Consider the following 26,885-nt stretch of genomic DNA (forward strand, 5'->3'; position numbering starts at 1 on the left):
ATGAATTACATTGTTAGTACTGTTATATAATAATATTATTTATAATAATTTTATTACCACTATTGATATCATTACAGTATTATCATCATCGTCATCATCATTCTCATTGTTGTCTAATTATAATCATCCTTACTATCATCGATCGTTGTAATCCTCCATCATCATCATCACATCATACTCATCCATCGTCATCGTCCTCATCTTCATCACGTCCTTATCAATCATCTATCGTCGTTATCATCTTCCTCATTCTTCAACATTTTCTTCATCATCATCCTCATCATCATATCCATCCTCATCATATCAATGGCATAGCCAGCTATTGGCACAGTTGGGACAGTCCCACACCATTTTTCCAATGGGTCCACAAAAAAATTATGTAATTTAATGCATAAAGTGGATCCCGATACCTTATATTTAGTTAAATATGGGTAAAATTTAAGAAAATGGGTCCAGATATTTCATATTTTTGCGTAAAATGGGTCCACATTGTTTGAATTTACACGTAAAGTGGGTCCGCTCTGATATTGTCCCACACCGTTTGAAAATCCTGGCCATGGCATTGATCCTCATCCATCATCGTCACCCTCATCACCATCGTCACCAATCATTGTTAACATCATCACCATCACCTTCATCCTACTAATCATCCTCATCCATCATCATCATCACTCATTCATCTTCATAGTCCTCATCATCATCATTGTCATTATCATCCTCATCATCATCCTCATTATCATCCTCATTACGATCATCATCTATCATCATCATCCATCATCATCCTTCATCATCCTTGTCCTCATCATCAACCACATCATCATCATCCTTATTAATCATCATTATCAATCATCATCTTCATCATGAGGATGATAATGAAGAGGATGAGGACGACAAAAATGAAGATGAGGATGAGGGGCAGACGGGATGTTTCTCATCATTCGTCATCATTAACCTCATCAACATCATTCTCATCAATCATCCTCATCATTATCACGATCACCCTCATCAACGACCATTATCATCAATCATAATCATCATCATCCTTATTTTCATCATCAAACTCATCATCCTAATCCTTATTATTATCATTATCCTCACCATCCTTATCAGCATCATATTCTTCCTCATCATCATCCATCATCAATCATCATCTACCTCATCATCTTCCTTCTCTTCATCAGCCGCATCATCCTCATCCTCCTCATCATCATTCTTATCTTAATCACCATAATCATAATCATCATTACCATCATCCTCGTTATTATCATCATCATCGTCATCATTATTTAGCCAAGTTGTTGTTACATTTCATATCCACAGTATATGTAAAAGTGACCAAAAACATAAATTTATTTCCCCTACCCCCATCTTAAATAGTTTAAAATAGGGTATTTTAGGTCAAAATTTCAAAGTGCTGTAAAAGAAATTGCCCAAGCCCTAGGCATGGGGATTTTTTTTCTGAGACACTATAGGGTATGCTGATTCACAAAAACCAAAAATTAATTTTCCTTTACTTTTTTCCCGCTAAAGTTCATTTCAGCAGTTTTACAACCAGACTATACGTAAAAACGAGGTTCTACTGTACTAAGCAAAGTTCTAGTTCGTCATTTAGGCAATTTCATAGTATCCCTGTGGGTAAAAGTATATTTTGGAATTGAACCCATCATGGCATTTATAATGAATGTTGTTAGTTCCTTTGTGGAGTTTCAACCATAAAGAAAATTTAAACATCTGTTCCCTGATTAATACCAGTAACTAACCAAAATATTAATAAGTTGTTTATTTCTCAAAAGTGTAGTGTTTTGTAAACACAAATGCACAAACACAAGATAAACAATATAGGATTCTTTTATTATTGGGTATCTGGAGGTGAAATATCCTAATTTTTTTGTAGGGCTGAGGTGGGCGTGGCCCGTGTTTTGGGGCTGATGAACCATGTATCAGGAAAAAGCTAATGCCTCTGTTGTTCTTGATGCTTAAAAACCAATTAATGTAAACAGTTAGTTAAGCAGTTAAATGTAAAAAAAAACTTACATGTATAACAATAAATTTTGCCCAGCCATATCTGAACACACTTGAATTAAAGGAGCTTTCCTAGGCAAGACAGTCATATCATATTTCCTCCATGGTCATATTCAGTGAAGGAGTAGCATAATGCAAAGGACCTAGCTAGAATGTGATGTCTTTGGATTTTATAAAAGTCATTAAAATATATACTTAACTAAGTTTTGACTGAGTTTGACTAAAAGCATATTTTCTTGAATAACTGCAAAATACTGGCTGCTCAAGCTTGCTTTGGTTGTAATATTGAGAATTTTTCCCTAATTCTTTCAAAATTTCATGAGGACCTAATATTTTGTATTGCAAGTTGCTAAATTTTTCAGCGTTTTTGTAGATTAATGATTATGTTTTGTTGGGATATTATATAATATGCCTAACTATGACCTGAGTAACCGCTTGTACTATAAATTGTACCAACGCTTATTTTATGTTTTACCCACTTCAAAATTGTTAAATGACAAGCAACCAATATGTGACCAGCTCTGGCAAAACCTGTCATTTGTCGCAATTTATAAATGTTTGAGAAACAGAATTTTAACATTTTGAACTTTCTGCATTTTAGAAAAGAAGATACTTCTGGAAAATATAAATTGCTAAATCTAGCTGAAAAATCAATTAAAATTATTTAAAATAATACAAATCTCAATAATAAACTTGATTTTTGGAATCTTTGTGAGCTGTTTTCTCAAAACCTACATGGCTGATCCAATAAATTAAATATTCAAAGTTTCACTATATACTTCACCAATTTCTGTCAAATAAACTTTGATTTGAAGAATTCATGTAAAACATGCCGAAAACAAACAGCTGGTTTTGCCAGAGCCGGTCACATATGTTGGCTACTCGTGTACAGTAGCATACAGAAAACAACTTTTGAAACTTCTGTTTTTGTACTGAATTGGTTCTTGGTGTAATATAACTAATGTGGAAATAATAATAGACTGGTCCAGCGATGTGTGTTTAGAGCTGGTTATGTGACAAAATTTGTTTATACTGTGGAGGTATTAAAGTGTGATCACAGTGAAAGTATGGGAAAAGGTAATGTTATGGTTTCGAAAATAACCCCAACTGGTAATGTGAGAAATGGCAAGGATTGTTCCAGAAATATCTTCTTTTCTAAAATACAGAAAGTTCAAAATGTAGCCTTAAAATCGTAGCGTAGTTAAAAGGGCCGTAGATTTGCAAGGTGTTTCGAAAATTCTCAATCTTTTGGAGCATTAGCAAACACTTAAGGCAAAATTCTTAAGTTCAATTTCCAATCAGTTGGGTATAGTTTGCTGGGAATTATGATAAACCTTTACAGCAATAATAAAGGATGGCAGCAATAGCAATCTCCATGTAAACACCACTGTGCCTGTCCATTGTTCACATCCAACACTCAAGTTAGGTCATATAACGCCCATCACCGAATTGATCTATTCCTCAAATATATAGGTAAATTACAGTTAGCACTCCTTAGTAATACTTACTTGAGTATTACTGTAAATTGAATATATATAATTATTTAGGAGCTAATTGCCAGTCAAGAGTTTTGCTTCATTTAAATAATACAATTCAATCTTATTGCATTGTAAGTTTTATCATTGTATGGAAATATATAAAAGTTTTACAGTACTTTTTAATTTTTATATAGTCATATAAATTGTGATTTCTTGTGAGTATAATTTGCTTCATATCCTCAATATGTATTTTTAATACTGCTTTCCATCTCTCAACTTTGCGCATACAATGATTTTATGCCACTTGATTAGAAATATTGTTGGCTGTGTGTGTTTCAATTTTGCAGTATATTTGTTGTCCTTTGAGAATTTTCATTTTTTTAACTATCCAAGTAGCCTCTAGTTATTCAAACAATGAGTGTTCCATGTCAGTTTGCAAGATATTTTCTTATTTTGTTCAGACATTACTACTATTTTACCAACACCTACACCTCCGCCTACTACACCTACTCCAAAATCCAAATCGGGTAAGGTTTAAGTTTGAAGTTTGATACGTTTGTTGCTAATTAATATATTATACTACTATTTCTTTAATTCAAAAATTTTAATGTATCAGCTTTGAACATTGCTTAAATATTGAGATATCTGCTAAGAATATATCACCATCACATTAATGCTTGGCTACACATTAATCATCATGCAGGTAGTAAGTGAATGGTGGGAGCATGATAATTCCATATGTTGTGTGACAAGTGGGTATTTGAAAAGCTTGGTGGTTAAGATGCATATACTGTACCTTCCAAGTTCTTGTCATTATTCTTGTAATAACAAACAAAAAATTCCACTTTCTAAGCCTCATTTAATAGGGTTAACAGCTTGTCTGATATATCTGCATTGAAATAACCATTAAAATGTTATTCATTTAAAAGTAACACGATTGTGCAAAATGTTTCCAGTATTTTGTTGGCTGTTGTTGAAGTGGGGATTCCCCTTCATTGTGTTATTTGTTGTCATAGGTGACTAGGTAACTTAACCAGTCAGATGACTGCACCTTCCAATTCTAATCAATATCTATCTTTTTAACGCACTAAGCGAAGTAACTAAATCATCAACCAATTTAAATATTTTAAAAAGTAACTTCAAGGCATCATTACTTTAGACTCTTACTTTATATTTTATATTGTTTATGTTAATTTATATCTTCATATTACTTTTATGTTTTTTGTTGTATTTTAGCTAAATGTTTTTCCTATATGTTCTAAAAACTTTTGTACCCAGGGCCCCAAGGGAGACCAGTCTACTTGACTGAATGGGCCACCCTGGTTAAATATTGTGGATAAATAAATAAATACCATGTATGTCACTTTTTTACTATAAACAGTCTCCCATACAGCATTTATTTTTATTAGTATCAGCAAAAAATGATGTACTTCCTACAGACAGTTTTGTTTGAAGTTACTGTAGCTTGATGCTGTATATTTAATTTTTGCTAGTTTGCTTCACAGTAACATTTTCACAAGATTGCGGCCACTATTGCATGTACAGCTTCAGCTTATTAACTAGCAATAGTGCCACCATCATTCATATAATTAGTAAAATTACTTCATTCCGTCTACCATTAATTATACATTGTTTTTTATTCATGATCTTGGTGTTCACAACTTGATACGGTTGAATTACGTATAGATTGACGTATTACAAACTTCACTTCGTTTTATAAATAAGATTGCCTATATAAGATTGCTCTGTAGACTGATGATGACAGTAGGATCTGTCGAAACATGTATGTAGCGTAAGGCCTAGCAATGGCTAGGCCTTATTAAATTGTTCAGGCATTGCCTGAAATAATCGTTCTCAAAAGTATCGTCATATTTTTGAATTTTATTAGTAAAATTATATTGTGATAATTATATTGAGTCGTCTGTTTTCAGTAACTTTAATGATCTGAAAAAAAAAAGTTGTATTAAAAACTTAGAAGATATATTTATAAATATAAATAATTTACCTTCTGGTATTATGCAACTATTATTCTTATAAAGTTATGTCATGGAGGTGAAAGGATTGCAGATATTCCAAACAGTTTTAATTACTTATATAGAGCAAATGTAGGTACTGATAAGCTAAATATTATAATCATTTACCAATTTGATAAGTAATTCGCCACACTGTAGATTGATTATTATTACTCAACTGTCTCAATATTTCCCCTTTCTCGATATGTATCTGATTTTCCCTGTTCTTTTTCTGACCATGTGAAAAATATTCATCCGTGTACTTGCCCTACAGTACTCCTCGAAAATTCAACCTGCCTTAAAAATTGTTGGAAGTTTCTTTGTATAGTATGTTTTATCTAGACTTGTTGATTGACGGGGGGAGGGGGAACAGAAGTTTTCTGAGGGGGAACATTACTAGAAGGTCCACATCCAACTCAGTCTGGCCACAGTTGGAGCTGAACTTGAAAATAGCACTCTTAAACATAGAAAATATATCATGTTTTGTAAAGGGTCTAAATTTGACAGTATTGTTGACATAATTTTAAGTGGGCCTTCATCAAATAGGAAAGGAAAATCTACACCTACTACAAGCGAAAACAAAAATCAATGATGGAACAACATTATATATGCCCAGAAATTGCATTCTCAGACTTTACAATATTTTTTCTAAATTGTCTAAATTTGACACTATGTCATTCAATTATAATTAGATCAAATAAGAAGCCTATTTAATTTTTTTAGAACTATATTTTACAATTATTTCCATTTATTTGTGTATTTAATTTCATAAACATGATTAGCAGATAGAGGATTCAAAGTTAATGGTGACACGTATGAAGTAGGTGAACACATGTGACACTTTCACGGCCATTGCACCTAAAAATAGCTAGTCAGTTTTTTAGTTTATTTGTGACCTTAAGGTCACAAGGAACTAATGGGATAATTCGAACATGAAATGTATGTGTGTGTGTGTGTGTGTGAGCAAAGTGAGCAGCGGGTTTGTAAACGAATAGGCTCCTAAACGGTGCCTCACGGTGGGTATAATGTTTTCTTCATAGTAACTGGTGGTCATGTAGTTGTGCAAGAATTGTTTGTTTTTTATGTTAGATGAGAAATGTAGGATGTACGCGATAAAACATATACACCCTACCACCATTTTTGAGTCGTTTTTAGGAGAAAATTTTGATATGCGCATGCGTCGGAAAAACTTTTCCGACATTTTGTTTTTCATCGCGAGAGGGTAAGCGAGCTCCATAATGCATACCTTGTTGGTGTAGTTGACCAATTGTTTACGGGATCGCCGGTAGGGTTAGGCCTCTGTCGTGTTAATGTAGCAGGTGCACGTGTTATTAAAAATGAAAAAAAGTGATCTAACCAAACACGGTTTTTACATAATGGTATTGGATCGAACGTGTTTAATATTTTGCAGAAATTTTGTTTTCTATCGCGAGAGTATACAGTTTACACTAGAGAAGTTGTCTGTGTTGTTTATGCGAACGTCTCGGCCCTAGCGTGAACTTATGTAGTTGTGGTAAGTCGACTACTGCTTGTCGTCTAGTAGGTGTAACGTGTGTTTTAGTAAAAATTAACGTGATCTGAACAACATTTTACATTATAGTATTGAATCGAATGTGCTTACCTACCTAAAGTCTTTTACACACGATGAACACGGCAATTGACGTGGCTGTTGGTGTGCAATACACTATAACAACTCCCTGGCAATACGTACAAAACACGACGACGACAGCAGCATTCAGTCAGTCTTGTTAAAATAAATAATATATTGGTCTACCACAAGACTACCATACAGATCAATAAACAATAAAAGAGTATTTGTAATGATTGAATATGTAGCATAAATGCATTCATATAAACACAACTTACTATTCTGACCAGACTCACCTCCATTACTGGAATTAGACACTAGAGGTCTGTGGCTTGATAAACCACAAAAAAAGTTGACAGTTTTTGGCGGCATTAGTTTAATAGACTATTTACAATCGTTGAAATGAAATTCCTCTATAGGCCTATATTTAAAAAAACGAAAAGAAAGTGGTGCAAAAAAAAACTAATTGTGCACAGTTACTGTACTTTAAACACAGAAAAACGTATGTGTCGTCAGTATTATGAAGTTTTTTGTTTACGACTGCTGTATAATTTTACTGGTTTACAGCATAGTCATGTCATGTATACTTGAATATGTAAAATAAATAAGTATTCCGTATTCTTAACTCTCTGCAAACTCGAAAATAAATCATTGACCGAGGAGGCACGTTTTATCTACCACCATACAGCGCATGCGTGACATGCAGTATGCAGAGCAGTGGTTGTAGTTATTGTGATAACTATTCTACTTATTATGCATGCGTGTCACTAAGCAGATTTTGAACGAAGAACGAAAGAAAATTTGTTGTTGTCAAACCATGGAAGAGGTATGTCAAACAATGAAGACTATTTTAGTAGATGATAAATGGATAAGTTTGACTTCTAAAACTTCCAACTTTGGTTCTATGGTTTGACCAGTCAAGTTCAAAACAGTGGCAAATCTGCCAAATTGTGAAAAAATAAAAATGAAGGACATTTTGTGGTGTAACCCAACACCACCCCAGCCCTACCATGGTTTTGGTGAAGGTGGGAGCTTTTTAGGACATGACAGCTTTGGATACCCGAAAATGTTAATCATACTTCAAAATTTTTTATCTCAAATTGACGTCCCAATTCCCGATGTCAAAAACACCAAAAATAGGTACGTCCCTATTTTTAGAATTAAAGAAAAAATAATTGCAAGAAGTATCCACTACTTGAGAGTGTGATGAAGGGAATATTAGTCCGTGGTTCCCCGGGTATAATCCCATCCCCATGAACACGAAACTGTCCCGATTTTGGGCGGGGGATTATACCCCGGGATTCCCTTGGCCTAGTGTATGAACAGACGGAAATGATGATCGTTTTGCAAGGTGGTTTTCACCTACGATTCAATAGCCTATCAAAACAATATTCAGGGGTAGAAATCAGTCTTGCATGATGTAACGAGTTATTTTTAGCAGCCAATCTCTGTGGAAACACGCGAGTCCTCACGCTGTGAATTAACGATCCGATCAGCCCACTGGGCAGGTCTTTTCAGGGACGGACCGCAGTGTTGTCTATCTTTACTTTAGCCGCAGTTAGCAAGCTGCTTATTATTAGCGACAGTAAACAACAAAGTAATTTACAAGATTGGGCTTTGTGTTTTAATTTATGGCGACCAATATCAGTTTTAAGCAATTTTAAGAGTTTCAAGTCGGCAGAATTCGGAGACAATTCCTTTATTTTTTGAGCATTTGTTAAATTTATCGACCTAGGCAAGGCCTGCTAGGCCGACTTACCCAATCCTCAGGCCCTGGCGACATCACTCGGAGAAATTTGTGTACGCGAAGTTGGGCGTAAAGTTGGTGTGGGATTCTACCCGGGGAACTATGGTAATATTTTATAGCAGTAGTGACTGAGAAAGTTTTCTCTATTGTTGAAAAAACAAAACCAAGCTTCGAGCTAGCATGACAACAAAAACTTAAAGTGCTTTAATGACACACAAGCTGGAAATGTTGAACAGAGATTATAAGTGTCATTCGAATAAATATTGACGTTATGACTCCAATGAGATCCAGCAAAACAAGCAACATACCAGGCCCTTCATGGTGAAGTTTGTAAGCCTATGATTAAAATGTAACTTAAATATTTTTTCTTGGTTGTGAGGTAAATAAACAGTACACTTGAAATTAAGTAACTCTTGTTTTGTTTGAAGCAACTGTACAGGAATTAAGATATAATTACTATTTTAATTTTTTGTCACCAATGAATAGCGTCCCTATTTTTGATATTCGAATGTTGGCAGGTATGTAAATATACAGCATTTGATGGACGGGCCTGTATGGGGGTGTAGGTGTACGTAAAAACATTAGAAACCATTACTGGACTACAAATCCCTCTAAACTACGTTTACGTACAAAGGAACGTACACACCCGCAGGGTTCTGGTTTAGCATCTGACCTACATCTGTCTTTGAAGTAATGAGCCCATGTTCCTGTAAGGCGGCGCATAAAGAATGTGCGTTTGCTTAACAAATTTGTTGGGGGAGGAACTTCTGAATTTGTTGCGGACTTCTTTAAGTGTGCGAGATACTTTTGAATTCGCTAAGGAATTATTTAATTGTGCGCTGGGAACTTTGCATTGCATTATACATTAGTAAATTAAAAGTACATTGAATTTTTCATGAACCAAGGCACAAACCTCATACAACTGTTTACTTTGCAGGGCCTATTTTGGCCTCCCTTTTTACGTCAAAGTAAAAGAATCCTTTATTCGTCCAACTGGAAATTACAGACTGGTTTAATACAATCTTGAGAAGGGGGTTATGCCCCTTTTTGCCGCAGTTTTTTAATATTGAAAAACTTGTATCTCATTAACTGCTTCCAAGTTTTTCATCAGATATGCTTTTTTTGTCTTAGAAAAACATATCAAAAAGAAATTTCACTTCATTTGACAACTATTTCCATTGGTTAACAGGCTCATAGCTTTTGCTTTCCTTTACTGGTTCAGACGACCACCTCTTTTGTTAGACACGTTGGTATCTAAAAACAAAAAAACCAAAAGTCTAAAGCTATAATTTTATTTCTTTTCTTAGTAAATTATGAAAATGTGGTGTTCTGAATGTAAATTTTACCTGAATTAATTCAAATCTGGTTTATTTAAAACAATGACATGCGGACTTGCGAGATCAACTGAATTGTGCCTAAAAATAACAATCTTGCAGAACATTGTAATAAGATTTCCAAAGAACGATTTTAAGGTTGATTCTATTAATGGCATATCAAAAATCCCCTCCAGAACAAAAAATCATTTTGCTAGTTCTCTTTTAAGGCGAGTCTGAAGGGACAAGCTTTGAAAATATTGGGTGCTAACCAAGGAAGGGAGTTCACATATACTGAATTACTTATTGCACTGAAACAGAGATTTGAACCTGGGCGGAAGGCAGAGAACCATTTGGTTACCCTCTGGTTAAGCGACAAAGGCCCAAGGAGACTCTACAGGAACTTGGACAGGCTGTACGGGAACTTGCATATCTGGCATACCCTGAATTCCCAGAGGACTGTGTAGAATGACCAGCAAGAGAACATTTTATGGAAGCTGTTGCTAGGTTGGATGTCAGGGAAGGGATTTTTTCCAAGCATCACCATCCAACTTGGATGCCGCCCTTGTGACAGAAAGTTACCTGAAGTTAGCAGAGGAATTGTCACTGAGGCGACCTGAAATACAATTGACCAGTGACCAAAACTGATAAAAATTCGAGACTGGATGCTTTTGAACAAAAGATGGCGCACATGGAAGCACAATTTAAGTCTAATCAGATAAGTGATACGGCCCCAAAGGAGACACCATCAAAGAAGGAACCAGCGACAGAATTCGAGAAAGCGGAGACCAGCCGACTCAGGTGTCGAGGGAAGGCTGGGAGAAACCAAAGGCCCAATCCACGATCAAGGAAGAGGATGACAGAGGTGGAACGTGAAATTTAGATATGGTTTTGTTGTCAGATTTGCGAGAAAAACCCGTATTTCTTGACTGAGACGTCAGTGGGAGCTGTAATATGTATGGCAAGGGAGATGGTTCTACCCCTTAATTCGTATATGGAATTTACGCCACAAGTCTTGTAGTTATTAATATTTTTGTTATAATAGAAAATTCTTATTTTTTGGTGACGTCACACTCACAATATAGTTAACATGCATACGTCATAAGATTACGTCACCTTTTCCTGGTAAGGGAAACTTTCCCGGCATGGTTTTTTCATGGATAAACACCGGCAGGATTTTTTCATGGATAAACACCACTGCTTTGCAGATGGATGCCTTGCCTTGCTAGGCCTATAAGAGCCGCATTGTTAGCATTGTTTAATATTTGAACAAGGTACATCTGCAACTGAATTATTCTTAGTTAATTTTTTTTTCTTATTTTAATTTATTTCTTTCAAAAGTGTACTTTCTATCACATATAATTGCACTGTCTACTTAGGCCTAGTCTTACTAATAAATAGCCTCACCGTCCCCCGGTACATCAGTATGCTAAGCAACAGAACGTGATATTGCACCTTCCTTCCCAGGTGTTCATGTAACATTTGCATATTGTTAGCTAACCAGCTGGGTGTATTCCTTTGTGAAAATGAGTACTGTGGCATACTTATTTTCATTCTGCATTCATCCCAGTTCAATAGGCAAATCCCAGTGTTATAGACACATGCAACTGGGATCCCACCCTGTTAGACAAAATCCCACCTGGATTTTAATTTTATCCCAGCGAAATAGGCAAATCCCAGTTAGATATGCCTATCCTAGTGGGATCCTGCTTTTGTTCTTTTTAACTTGGGATGGTATTGAGCTATTAGTTGGGACATACACTGCTGATCAATCTATAAATTTAGCCCCTTGTTTTTTAATGTTGAAGTTTACAAATTGAAATTGATATCCTCCAATGTAACAAATTAAGCACAGAATTCATTAATCCACATTATAATTATCTCACAATAACATCCAAATTGTGTCCCTTTATAAATTTAAAATTGTTTTCTACATAATCTAACATTACAAATAAGCATAACGTCAGTTTTATTTGGTAATCCTGTATTTCACTTCCTTAGTACTACCATCTAGCAATAAGAAATAATTAGGGCCTACAATATATTAGAAAACTCAATTCCAAACAAATACCTACATAAATAGGCAATGAGGTCAATAATAATATTTAGATAATATTTAGCGCAAATGCAAATATTTAAGCTTGATAATTAGCCAAAATATTACGATTACTAGGTTGATTTAGATGTTGAACTGCCCGATTTAATAGTCGAATTGCTTTGGTTTAATAGAGATTCCAAGTTGTTGTCTGCCATATTTTTCCAGTCCTGATAAAAGTACAGTATAGTACCTCTGATCTATAAGTGCCCTCACCTCAGCTAAGGTAATTAACCCACTCAAAAAAAGGAAGAGTCCACTTTCATTTCACAAAATCGTTCGTTTGAGAACATAGGTTATTTGTTAAAGTGAATGTTGTTTGTTCATTTGTGAAACTTGATCATTTGTAAAATTACGTTGTTCGTTTGGGAAAATAAGTTGTTTGAGAAGTGCTTTGTTTGTAAAAATTTCACTTTTGTATTTTTGGCAGCGATTGCCTTCAATATATATTCCAAATTCCTAATCAATCTATGCATCTAGTGGTAGGAACGTTACTCTGCTAGTCCTAATGACTTACTCTCCAATCTAATCAAACTGGATCATTGGGTAGGGACATTGCTCCACTAAGGAGTCTTTTCTTTATGACATATCCATGCCACTTTTTTAAATAAACTTGTTCAGGCAAATATCAGCAGACTTACTTTGTAAAAACAGTATTGCTTTTTTTTTTTGTCTTGCAGTTATTGGAAATTGCACGATCATCATTTATCCTAATCCTGCCAAGGAAGGTGAAAGTGTAGACATAGAATGTTCTTCTGAAAATTCTAATCCCACTCCTATGATAACACTTTTCAAAGATGAAAATAAAATAGAATATGTAAATGGAACAAAACTAACCTTCAACATAAAGAGTATGAAGAAGAGCGATGAAGGAGATTACTATTGTATTGCAACTAACATTGCTGGAAGTAGAACATCGGACAAAATAAAATTGACTATGAAACGTAAGTTGTCTCAAATCATTTACATTTTTTTAAAAGTATTGCATCAAGTAATATGATTTTCAGAAAATTCAACATAATATTTAGCTATGATATATACTGGTAATCAAATATATTTTGTAGAATGCATCAGATTCTATTTTTACAAAGTTGCTCAGAGGTAAACCAAGCGACAGGCACCATGCCTTGATGAACTATTTTGTCAAAAAATTATTTGGAAATGTTACTACCTACTCATTTCATAAATAAGGATAAGCATTTCTGGTACTTTTTGGTTCTATGCTTTCAAGCAAAAGTACCTTTACGATGCCCTTTGTGTGTATGTATGATATATGTACAGAATGTTATATGTTACACTGACATTAGTAAACAGGCAAACATGACTTTCCAGATATCTGTTCGTTACGAACGTCCATAACCAAGCTAAATTGCACATACCGTCGTGCCCTATTTAATAATTTTTTTTTTCTATTTTGACAAATATTAAAGCTATACCTAATGAAGACAATACCCCCTACTACTGAAAAGACTAGTAAACTGTATAAGAAGATGAAAACATTTGTGAGGTCTCATCACAAAATTAGTCTCATCGTTAGAAAAAAGAAACTGAGTTTACTGTATATTATATTTCGGTAGATCACATTTTTAGCTTTAATTTGGTCTTTGAATGGTATTTTGCTTGATTGGAATTTAGAGCCTTTTTAGAGGACCATAACTAAAAAGTAATCTGAGTTTACTAATCTTCAACTATATTTTTCTTTGTAGTTTTTATGTGTATTTTTCTGGGTCATTTTCTAAAGTTGTTTTTGAAATAATGGCCTTTAAATTAAGTCTGCCCCTTGGTATTTCATATCTATTTTCTGCATGTGTCTCAATGGCAAAATCAGCCTATTTCAGCAGCCTTTTGGAAACATCTCTTCAAAAAGTATTGTGCTCTGATTATACAATATTTTTAAAAAGTAGATATAAATGTCTGACCCTAATATTATTATCTAAAACATAATGATATGTTTTACCAAAATCTGACTTCTGTTTATAACAAAGTTAATAAAGAAAGACAGTACGTAGCGTAGGCCCTAGGCCTGTGTGTGTGTTTACAAAGTTTGATCGTACTTCGCAATCGTACGCTGTGACCTGAGGACCGGGACAGACTACGCTAAAAACTAAAGAAGTATCAATATTTTTCAGCTCTCCAAAAATCGTAATCTTACTGTACATTGATATTACAAATCACAAATCTAATTAAATGTACAGTAAGTCAGTGTTGTTACATGCTGGCTTAAGTATAAAATTAAGTTGCCTATGCTGCCTACCTGTAGTATGTACACAGTTTACAGGTTAGGCTATATGATGGAGATGCATGTTCATCTTTAGTTTTAGTGGTGTAAATTCTACTTTAGGTACTCCAATTTAAGAGGCGTATACTGTATTTTTGTTTACTATTATAATTCAAATCAAATCAAACCAAATCAACATTTATTTCTTTCACAATATAACAATAAAAAATATATAGTTATTAACAAATATCTAAGGTATTATATGTATATACACTATTTTAGTAAATATAATTTAAATGGAAAGAGGCATGTGCCCTGTAAGTAAAATTAATTGGAAACAAATTCCAATTAAAACTTGTGATGGGCTAGCCAGATAATATATTATAGTAAGTAATATTAAATAAATATATAATTAAAATTTAACTTGCTATGTTAAAAAAATATCTGATTTATTTTATAATATAATTATAACCAGGGAGTTACGTACAAGTCCACTACCTCAATTGTTGCGTGCGAGAAATGGGAACCGAATCTCAACTTTTCCATCCAATTGGAAAATTGCAAAAGTAACCCCTATATTGAAAGAGGGAGATAAAGCAGATGCAAATAATTATAGACCAATTTCTGTGCTGCCTATAATCTCTAAAATTATTGAATGTGCAGTTCACAATCAAGTATATGAATATCTGTCTAATAATAACATTCTAAACCCATCCCAATCTGGTTTTAGAAAAAAAACATTCGACAAACACAACGCTCTTAGATGTCTCAGATTACATTTTTAAAAATTATAGCAATAGAAAAGCAACAGCTGCCATATTTCTAGATTTTAAAAAAGCATTCGATACAGTAAATCATAAGCTGCTTCTTGATAAATTAAGGGAGATTGGAATCAGTGGTAATGTTCTAAAATGGTTCACTTCATATTGAAGTTGTAGATCCCAAGTTGTTTGTGTAAATTCTATTCTCTCAGACTCTAAAAACATTAATATCACACTCCAACATGAATTAGATTCAAACTTTAACAAAATATCTAAATGGTTAAAGTTTAACCAACTAACTCTCAATGTTAATAAAACTAAATTTATGATTTTTGGTACTACTCACATTCTTAATCATTTTACAGATATTTCCCTTGTCCATAATGGAGATTGCATAGAAAGAGTGGAATCATTTAAATATTTGGGTAATTTTTGATCCTCAATTGACATGGAAGGATCATATAAGTCATATTGCATCAAAAGTATCAAAATGAATTGGTGTCATACGTCGCATCAAATATTACTTGCCTTTTCAAACACCTATGATTGCAAATGCCCTTGGTGATGCCAGTTTTTGATTACTGTAGCTGCGTTTGATCGAATTGCAATATATTTAAATACTCTGCAAATTTTAATAAATAGACTAGAGTTGTACTTTCTGTTAATATAATGACTCCTATAAATGAAATAATAAACACCCCTAAATGGAGTAAACTCAATGAAAGATGGAGAAATCAGTTATTCATAATAGAATAGAGAAGTGTCTACAAGCGTATGCACCATCATATCTTTCGTCTATACTTGTCTTTAATGAAAATATTCACTCTAAATGCACCCGTAGCCAAAGTAGCAACACTTTAATTGTACCAAACTGGAATAACAATCATGGTAAAAGAACCTTTCAGTATAGATCTGCCAAAGAATGGAATAACCTATCAAATGACATAAGGAAAAATGCAACCAATATGAGTTTGGATATTTTCAAAAGTGCTATTTCTTAATTTTGAATTTTATCACATATTTAAATTCTTTCTTTTTTCATGTTTTATGCCTTTTTTGTTCTTGTTTTTTTAATTCTAATGATTTTGTATTTTGATTATGTTAATTTTGATTAAGTTTCTATTCCTAAAATTGTTAAAAATAACTGGACCGCTTGGGAGACCAGTACTTTTGTATTGAAGTATCCAGTCAAAAGAAAGAATAAATGCAAGTGATGCTAGTCTCCAGAGGCCACATGCATGCACTGATTTACGAGTAGTGGGCGACTTAGAACCGTCCATTTTCGGGTATAAATATGTTTTTACTACGATTAATACGCATATTGTAAACAATTTTTCACCATTCAGACAATGGTTTAGCCTTACCTTTTCAGGAATGAGATTTGAGCTGAGAGGGTAAGCACACACATACAAAATGATGCTTGATTGACCTGCCTTATCTACTTCAACTAAAGCAGTGGCTATTTAATTTTCATAATGGGGACCGAATTCTAAACTCTAATGGTGAAAGACCGACTTCTAAACTCTATTGGTGAAAGACTTCTTAATTTCAAAGATAATTCAAGCCTAACCATTCTTAATTGTACCATATTCTGTGATGGCAAGATAACATGGCAGAGGAACAATCAAGAAAGTACAATTGATTATCTATTATGTTCTAAAGCTCTAATTAATTATGTAAATAAATTCATCATTGATGAAGAACGAAACTTTAACTTTGGAAGTGACCATAATGTGTTATGGCTTTCACTAATTGATCTTAATGTAATCAACAACCGAATAAACATTCGAATAAACCCATTTGGGACTTCAAACCTAACCAAGATTACACGGCCTGTCAAGAAAACATTGTAGAGAAATGTAATGATTGGAATACTAATCTTTTCGACTCAGCTGATTCTATGTGGAATTCCTGGAAAAATAACGTCATCGAGGCAGCCATGGAAAGTATAGGAACAAAAGACAATAAACAAAAGCCATGGTTTGATAAAAGAGATAGATGCTGCCATTAAAGAGAGGAAAAAGCTTCACGTGAACATAGAAATTGGATTAAGTATAACAACAGCAATAATAATAATAATAATAATATTAACAGTAATAATAATAACAACACTTGTACTACTACTAATAACAACATTAATAATTAGGACAGGAATAAACTATTTAAAATTGAATAGGCATGATTTTTTTTTCACATTTGTGAGATTGTTCATATTTATAAATTAAAATGAAATAAATTTAATTCATATATATATATATATATATATATATATATTTTGTTGAAACCCATGTATTTATGATGTTTAACAGTCTCAATCGCAACATTGTCAACAAAAAGTCCTTTTCAACATTATTTTCGCCTTTTCTATAGTCAATTATAATTCCCTTATCCTTTGAACGTAAACATGATACTCATCGAAGAAATATCTTTTGATACTTGTTTTTAGTATATTTATGATTTAACTTCCATAATTATAACGGAATTTTATTATGTCTATTATTTGTAGGCCTAATTGTTTAAAATAAACAATAAAGAGGGAATTTACTTATATAATAAAAAGCAATGGGCCCAGTATGTACCCTTGTGTTACCCCAACATTAATTGGTTTTGAATCTGATAAAGATGACGTAATATTTACAATTTGTGATCCTTAATTGTGGTTCAAGTGCAATTGTATATATTAAGACACATTTATGAAATCCTAAATGGTAGTTTCCTATTAGGCTCTGAATAAATTATATTGTACCACAGTCATAATGTGTGAAGTAGTGTCTTGACATTTCTCCTATGGTTCAATGGTGGGTAGTAGCCTTTGAAGTTTTTTGAATTTAAGAATCAGGAAACTTTTTTGATTGAAATACAAAATACATTATAGACAGAAGGATATTGTATTACTTGGCAAGATTTAAAAGTTGTGAAAGAAATTCATAAATGTTTTTTTTTTTTATTTCTTGTAAAACTAAATTCATGTTACATCTGTAGTTTAGTGTAATATTGGATTTGTTAAAAATCAACTGTCCCCAACATGTTTCAACCACATTGATGAAGGCATCAGCATGATACATGGTTGTACGTAGAATGGCTTCACAGGAGAAATGGGAAATACCTTGGATTTAGTGCTATTCTTATGTAGATTGTTGATATTTTAATTCTAATTATGTCTTAATTTGGTTTCTTTCAGTTAACATATGGATTATAGGTGAGTTCTTCATTTACACAGTTTTAATAATATTTTTGTTACATGTTCAATATCTATATTATCATTGTAAACATCAGAAATACAACAACAGTACTTTTAATACTAACTTGTATAAAATGTATTGGCTCTTTGCTTTCGTCCACACAGTGGTCTTCATCAGGAGACTACAAATGCTGTTAGGCCCTACACCACTTCACACAGCCATTAGAGTAGAAATGTAGTTTATCCTAGCTAGGCCTACTGTAGGCCTATGCCTAACTTAAATGGAATAAAAATGGAATAAATATCACAGCATTGTATTTCTCAATACAAATATTTTCCATTAGTTGATAATTAACTATTACAATCCTGTTATAAAACAAATCAACTTTGTTATTTCTTCTGTGTTATGAATGTTAGACCATATATGTGCCACATGTGAAATTCACTGGTGGAGGTAATTGACTTCCTGATGTGACAGTTCACTGGCACATCAAGTTTGTTGAAATCCAGTTTGCCGAGTCCAGGGCCACTTTGCCAAAACCGAGTTTGCCGAATCCAGTTCACTGAAGTCATGACAACCCAGTTTGCCGAATCTTAGGTCACGGTTGTACAAAAGTACAGCATACTGTGCTTTTGAAAACATGGTGGGTGGATAAGGGAGGAGTCGCATTTATATACAAATAGAGGGATTCTGCAGTGTTTTTTTACAGCCGGTCACGTGACCTACGGTGGGTGTACCAGGGAAAACATTACGGCCTGTTTAAGTATGCATGAGAGTCTTCGACCAGCGGATTACGCTACGATTTCTAGGCCAGCTAAGGTTTACAAAGGATCACATAAATTTCAAAGCATCTTATCCCCCTAAAAAACTCTCCCTGCGAACCCTACTAGGGATTTTTATGCAAGTGCCCTAAATAAGGCTCTAGTCAGTCAGATTCAGATCTCCTGTTAGCAAATTTCTGGAGCCACCAGTGTATAATAATAGATTATTACTGTATTTCCTTTAGGTCTACATATTGTTATCTTATAGTTAAACTTTATGCATTCATTATAAATATGCTAATATAAGACATTTTATCTGATAGGTTTAGTTATAAATATGCTAATGTAAGACAATAGACAATAAACTGTTATTTATCATAGGAATACATAGAGAGAGTGCTCCTTCGTGCATTTTATTCTGCTGTTAATGTTTTACTGCTTTTAATTGACTTTCAGCAAACTGGGTTTCATGGTCGGCAACTTGCATTCGGCAAACTGAGTTTCTGCAAAGTGGACTAGCGCCGCCACTGCTGTTCTGCCAGCTTTCTATGTTTGGATTTCAATTATATATTTTTTAAATTTTTTATTTTCTTTTTGTAGCTACTGTACATATCAATCATGTGATACAGCAGCAGAAACAGCAACAAGAACATAAAAATTGACAGCAACAACAAAATTGACAAAAACAAAATTGACAGTAGCAACAGTAGCATAAACAGTAACGACATGAATAACAATGGCAGCAGAAGAAACAACTTTAAACTTGCTTACCATAACAGTTGCTTTTATTTCACCTGTGACAGAAGCAGGTTCAATGCATTATAGGCCAACACTTAGGTGTTCGTCTTGGTTGCTTTAGCTTGTTAAATGAGACGCTGTCCATAATATTAACATTTTCTTGTAAGTCAATTCCTGCCTTTAACTTGATTCCGACAATCTTTACATCACAGTTTTGAAGCTTTGTTTCCCCCTTTATTGAGTTTGCCAGTACATATTCATCATCGCAATCTGAATATCCACTTCCATTGTTGTCGGTAGGTCTAACCGTAAATGCTCTAGCTTTCATTAAGCGACAGTATTTGGCAAAATGTTGATTTTCTCCACATGCATGAAACATATTACCTGCCACAGGACATTATTTTTCTTGTATATATGGGTACATCCCTCCTCCCCCAGTTAAGGCATGATGATCTTTCATATGTCACATTTTTTTTTCTGAAATTTTTTTAGAACTTTGCCTATTTTCTTTTCATCACCTTTATAAATTCCACTCGAAGGTGCTATACACAAACAGCATCACAACCGACATCTGTTAACAACGTTTGCAACCATGGGAGCCAACTGTTTTTCACTTGCACCTGTTTCAATTTTGTAGTTCATACTGTACTATGATGTTGGCCAGATGTTAAGTGCAACTGTTCTGGAACTTTAGCACAGAAGTACTCATGACTGATAACAAATAATTACAACGTGCTCATAAATGTGATTTATTTATCAGAAAGATGGTGCACTACCGTAACTTGCATTTAACAGTTTATTAGACAGTATGGCTTGACATTAGTTCCTCTGAAAACCAAAACATTGATTATGAAGGACCAATCAATAGACCGAATCGGCAGCTCGGGTCACGTGACTTATAGTGGGTATTGGGTTTGTTTACATCGCGAGACGACAGTGTATGAATATGGCTTCGCCTTGTTGTTGATGTAAATCACATCATAAATGTTGCAAATGTTGGTTGGAATGTGAGTTATAATTTGGTAAATCATCTAGATGTGTATTAAAATTAAATTTTCCCTTATCAGTTTGGTTTGGTAAGGCTCCAATTGATAGTGGGAATAAAGCCTGGAAGTTTTTCATGAAAGGTATGGTACTTTCATGACGTGCATATTGCTGCAGTAAGCCGTCGCCGGCTGAGGTACTTTTTAGGCCTAGTCCAGACTATTATTCATGGCAAGTGCTATCACAGCATGAACGAAAAAAAAACGAAATCCCCCATTCGTTGCAAGAATGTTATTTTACAGTTATCTTAAATCAAAAATTAAAAGATAGATGTTTGTAGTTACTGCCAAGGATAATGATCATCATTTGACAACAAATATCCATTCAGGCCTAGACCAAGTTTGGTTGAGCAATCAGTAACGTTAAGGGTTATTTTCTACTTTATTACCTACTCGACTACAGAGATATATATATAGTCGAGGCGTAACAACTCCTTCCATGACAAATGCTATATCGCAGCATGAAAAAAAAAATGAAAAAAAAGAAACGAATCTCTCCATTCGTTGCAAGAGTACTATTTTACAGTGATTTTAAATCCAAAATTAAATCATAGAATGTTTATAGTTACTGCCGAGGATAATGATCATCATAGACATTATTATTACGTACTGGCATTAGAATGTACCATACCAACCAGGCCTATTATCTCCAGTTTGGCAATCAGTACCGTTAGGGTTATTTTCTGCTTTATTACCTACAGTACTCGACTTTAGAGATATATCCCTCCCTGCTCCGTGCCCTGGAAGCCTAACACAGTGCAGCCTGAGTCTATAGGCCTAAATGTACAGTATGTATCCTACCGTACACTAGCAGCATTCCAGAGCCTAAATAAAATGCACGGAGATTGCCAAAGTAATTATAAATCACTATTTAAAAAGAAACATAGGCGTACTGCCTTACTTTACTTTGGGTCGCTGTCTAAAAAACATAATAACTCTCAATATACTGTGTTATGGTTCAATGAGCGCACTGTGGTTTACAATGTGTATGTTTATATTTTGTACCCACTGTATGCCACGTGACCAGTAATAGCTGGAGTCGCCGATTCGGTCTATTGAATACCCCGAGTCAATTTGCACACTGAATGGCTACCTTTTAAAGAATACAAAAATCAGATATTTGTGATTATAGTGTTACTTCCGATTCATGTAGAACAAATTGTATTGAGTTGTATCAAAAAAAATAATGCTATTGGAGCATACAAACAAATTCTATAAAAAACAGGGAAGATAGATCTTAAAAATCATACTCTTTCTAAATGCAATCTGCAGAAGCAGAACTTATGGGTGCCAAGCATGGAGTGCAACCGACAGTAAACTTGAAACTAAAGAATCTATTTACTGTATGTTTCTTGTGTTCCTGTTCTGTTTAGCATCCATTTTTGAAACTTGAATTGATGTGTCTGTTTTGAGGACTTGATTTTATGTTTTTCAGTCGAGGACTCCCCTGAAAATTAGTCATGCTGAAAAGAAAGAAGAAAAGTCTTGACATATTCTGCTTCTGCTTCTTTCACTGACCTTAAATGATTATCGGAATTGTTAATATCTGGTTTGCTTTTTATAACTGTAGAACAGTTTCATCGATAATAAACTAAGCACAGTGGATGTAAACTTACTGTAGGCTTTCTTCAATGTCATCAGCATGACTTCATCAACCTATATGAGCTAGCACCCATTGTTTTGGCATTGTGTGAACAAGGTCTTCTGGTGGCATCTCTTTTCATGTCAGTATTGGTATGATTGATAAAGCCGTTCTACGGTAATAATGAAATAGTTTTTATGTATTCTGTGCCAAATTATTATCTTCTATCTATAAACTTAACGTCCTATTTGTGGATAGATGTAGATTTAGATGGGGGCTGTCACCACCAGGTGTTATTCAATCCCTGTATTCTATTCCCTTGTTTTTTTTACCCTCACAAATATTGGGGATGTTCCACTTGACATAAGAACTATAGTACTCTTCTTACATCTCTTAGATTCTGTTTAGGGTGTTACGGTATCCCCATTGCCAGTCATGAGTTCCTTCCTGTGCTCAAAACTTTACGCTTGAGAGAAGCTAAAATTAGTCTTCCAGAACAACAGAATCGTTATATTTTCATCATTGGCGAAAGTGTGTTTGGATCAAGACCCTGTTGTGGGGAGACCTCAATCCTGCAGTCAGGAGGCTCAAAACATTTTATCAGGAAGTCTTACTCTACATTACAATGCCTGATAGTTTTTGGTACACTTACAGGCCTGTTTGCATTAGTGTAATAACAATTTAGGAACGCATATGAAACAATTGTCGACGATAAAGTTGGAAGGTACGATCAATTGTACTGTAAAATGTAAAGAAGTCATTAACAGACCCATCAGAATGCAGGAAAGTGCATATCCGAGCATGTAGAAAACAAAAACTGTGATGATGTGCTCAATTCGATCACATTATGCTTCCATCACTCTGAAACTGTTCCACTGCCTATGTCATGATCCTCATAAGCCCAACCTCGTAATCATCATTTTTCCTTACTCACATAAGAAAATATCTAAAATTTTAAGAAAACTAAGGTCATTAGCAGACTTCTGAGAATGCAGGAAAGTGTTTATCTGAGCATCTAGAAAACATTTTCCTTGGAATTGCCGCTCCAAATTAAATAACACATTCCCTTATTTACACATTTCACAAAAAATCTGGATCTGCCCCTTGTAGCATATTGACAATGAGTAAACTTATACTAGGGCCTGTGAATACTTTTAACATGTCCTGTGGGGTCCACAAAGTGCGAAAAGGTTGGGCACCACTATATTACGTTGATGTAATTTTGGACTTCTTATTTGTTTACAGTTACTATAATAGCCGCCGTCCTGATGGTACCGAATATTGCTGTGCTTACCTACTACAAATGTTGTAAGTTTGACGGACACATTATTTATAGTACATACTTATTATATTGTATAATAACCCAGCTCCTCTACCATAATTAGAGCTAGTATCAGTAAAGAATAGCCTTTTGTCTAATTAATAATAAGAAAATTTCAATATTTTTTTATGGGTTTTTTGGGTGATTCAAATTAAAAATGCAGACTTGTGTTCGGGTCACTGATGTCATAATTCAATTAATATTCTAGTAAAACAACAATGATGATAGTGAACAATGATGATGCTACTTGAACTATTGTTTAATATGAATACATTATTTATTATTGATTAAAGTGTAGCAGATGTTGATTATGATAACAATTTACATGTATTATCTCACAACGCATCTATTAAGAAAAAAACAGAATTACTTTTATAGAAATGATTTAATACTGCTTTTTATTAACAGTATCCTATTAAATTCAATTTTCAGATGGTGATTGGTCAAGTTTAAGCACTTGGTTAAATTGTAAGTCTTATAAGTCATAATCAGTGTTAACAAATAATTACTGAATACTGACCAAATTTTTCAATATAATATTTTCACATCACAACAATCAAAGTAATGTTTATAGCTCAGAGATTAAGATATGTGACAGGTACAGTTAATATGTTTGTCGACTCTGAGTGAGATGAGGATACTCAGCAATTGCTGCACAGCATTTTTTAAATAGGTTCTTTGATACATAACAATTAACCATGCAGCATTTTTTTAAATATGGGCTCCTGAATATGCAAAAATTACCGTGCAGCACTTTTAAAGTATAGGGTCCTTGATACTCAACAATTGCCGTACAACATTTTTATTTAATGTCTAATAAAGACCTGACAGTTTAACCTTGTTTTCCTAAAACATGAGCTTAGAAAGGAATTCACGAAATTGATGTGTGATGTCAAGCTGCCATGTTTTTTTTTTAATACTCTCAAATTTATCTTGGCGTGTAAATACTTAAAATTCTCAAAAAAGTATGTTTGATATTGGGCCTTTGCAATATTAAAGTTAAAATAAAAAATTGCTGCTGTTCTAATTAGGTTTTCTGACCTATAAATGATTAGAAACTGTCTATAAAATTACCCTACTACTTCCTATGGCTTGCCATTCATTGTAATAAGCATATTGGCATATATATGTGGAAGTAGAAGCTGTGGAAAAAACAATAATTATCATTAATAGATTACAGTTTTCTCCAAATTCTTCAGCAAATACACATAGGCAACAAAAGTGTAGGTTTAAAATCAAAATGCAAATTGCAAAATCAATGTTTTTTTCTCTCAAAATGTAGATGTGATTTTGTAAAATGTTAATTTCTCAAAATGTAATCTAATTCAAAAGATAAATCTAATTTTGTATTTTATTCAAACTTCCAGCAGTGTAAATAATACAGAATCAACAATGTGATACAAAAATAAAGAGCAGAACATTACATAATAATCATTAACAAGTCTAAATATTAACTTCTACAAATAATTAAATTTGAGACATAAGAGTTTCAACCACTTAAACTAACTACCAGCCCTGTAGTAAGGGTTTGAAATCAAAATGTAATTGCAAAATCAATATTTTTTTTTCACAAAACATAGATGTGATTTTGTAAAATGTTAATTTCTTAAAACTTAATATAATTCAAAACATAAATCTAATTTTGTATTTTATTCAAACATCCAACAGTATAAATAATACAGAATCAACAATGGGATACAAAAATAAGAAGTAGAACATTGCACAGTATTCATTAAAATGCCTAAATATTAACTTCTACAAATAAATAAATATTGAGACATAACAGCTTTAACCACTTAAACTAACTACCAGCCCTGTAGTCAGGGGAGGGGGCTGGGGACATGCTTCCCTGTAAACAGCTTCCCTGTAAACAGTTTCCCCTCTCCCCCCCCCCCTTCTCTAAAATCAAATGTGATAATTGTGTATGGAAAAAAAATCACAAATGATCAATATTTACAATACTTTATATTTATATAGGCGCTAAAATAACCTCAACTAGATACATATTCACTTTCATGAGTGATCATTATTGTGTTGTAGGAGAGTTTTACTTCTAGGAGTTAATGTGTATAATCAACTGCTCTCTATGGTATTTTTGAGATCTTTTTATTTGTAGATATTTAATGAATACCATTTATGCTGTATGTAAGATAAACCATATTCCAGTCCTCAAGATGTGGCCGGGACAATCCCAAAATTTTAATTTTATTTTATATTACAGTACAGTATATTATATTGGTTTTGGATTTTGTAATGCTAATAATTTTTTTTTTTTAGAAGATGAGATTGTGTATTGTAATATTGCATTATATTATATTATGTTGTTATATGTATGTTAAAAGCAATTAAAAAAAAATTTAAAAAATTTTTTTTAAATCCCAAAATTGTGCCAGCATATTCCCATTCTCATAGGACATAATGATGGAAATGCATACATTGATTTTTGCACAAAAATCCGTCTACCACTTTCCAAAGAAACGCTCATTAAATTCAAAAATTTTATAAAATTTCCTATAAGATTCTAGCAATTTTTTCATAATTCAAAAAAATGCCTGTGCATTAAAATACTGTCATAAAATACTGTCATGGGCACATAGAAAAGATTATTAGATTATAACTCTCTTTTTTTTGGAAAAAATTGATGAGGGCGGGAGGTTTTTTTTTAAATTATTTTTTTCAGGGGGTCGGATTATACCCGGGGATTCCTGTGTGCATCATTTTTCGAAGTGGAAAAGATGTATTTAAACAACTGCCCTGTGATTCAATGGCCTATCCAAAACTATGCCTATAATATTCCGGTGGAAAAATTCAGGCATTACTTAAGTATCAAAGGGAAGGAAACACCCTAATTATAGTTATTTATTTATTTCACTTTATTTATTTCAAATATATCCACATTAAGTTACAAATCATGACCAAATGCCAAATTGGTAGCAACTTTTACAGGGTATAAAAGATCACAAACAGAATCTACACACAAAAAATTATTTAAAAAAAAAAAAAAATAAAAAAATAAAAAAATAA

General features: G+C 33.5%; 1 protein-coding gene across 1 annotated transcript in view; it reads left to right on the top strand.

Annotated features, from left to right (window-relative positions):
- LOC117101028 (neurotrimin-like) overlaps positions 1-19,839 on the top strand; it is a 45,742-nt gene extending 25,903 nt beyond the window's left edge. The window contains exons 5-8 of the mRNA XM_033240893.1: positions 3,962-4,027; positions 12,936-13,199; positions 18,416-18,433; positions 19,778-19,839. Of these exons, the coding sequence (XP_033096784.1) occupies positions 3,962-4,027; positions 12,936-13,199; positions 18,416-18,433; positions 19,778-19,839 (410 nt within the window). The remainder of the gene's footprint in view (positions 1-3,961; positions 4,028-12,935; positions 13,200-18,415; positions 18,434-19,777) is intronic.
- The last annotated feature ends 7,046 nt before the right edge of the window (positions 19,840-26,885 follow it).

This window comes from Anneissia japonica, unplaced genomic scaffold, assembly GCF_011630105.1.
Source record: "Anneissia japonica isolate Jap-2015-1 unplaced genomic scaffold, ASM1163010v1 scaffold1785_len1016330_cov206, whole genome shotgun sequence".
NCBI classification, from domain to species: domain Eukaryota; kingdom Metazoa; phylum Echinodermata; class Crinoidea; order Comatulida; family Comatulidae; genus Anneissia; species Anneissia japonica.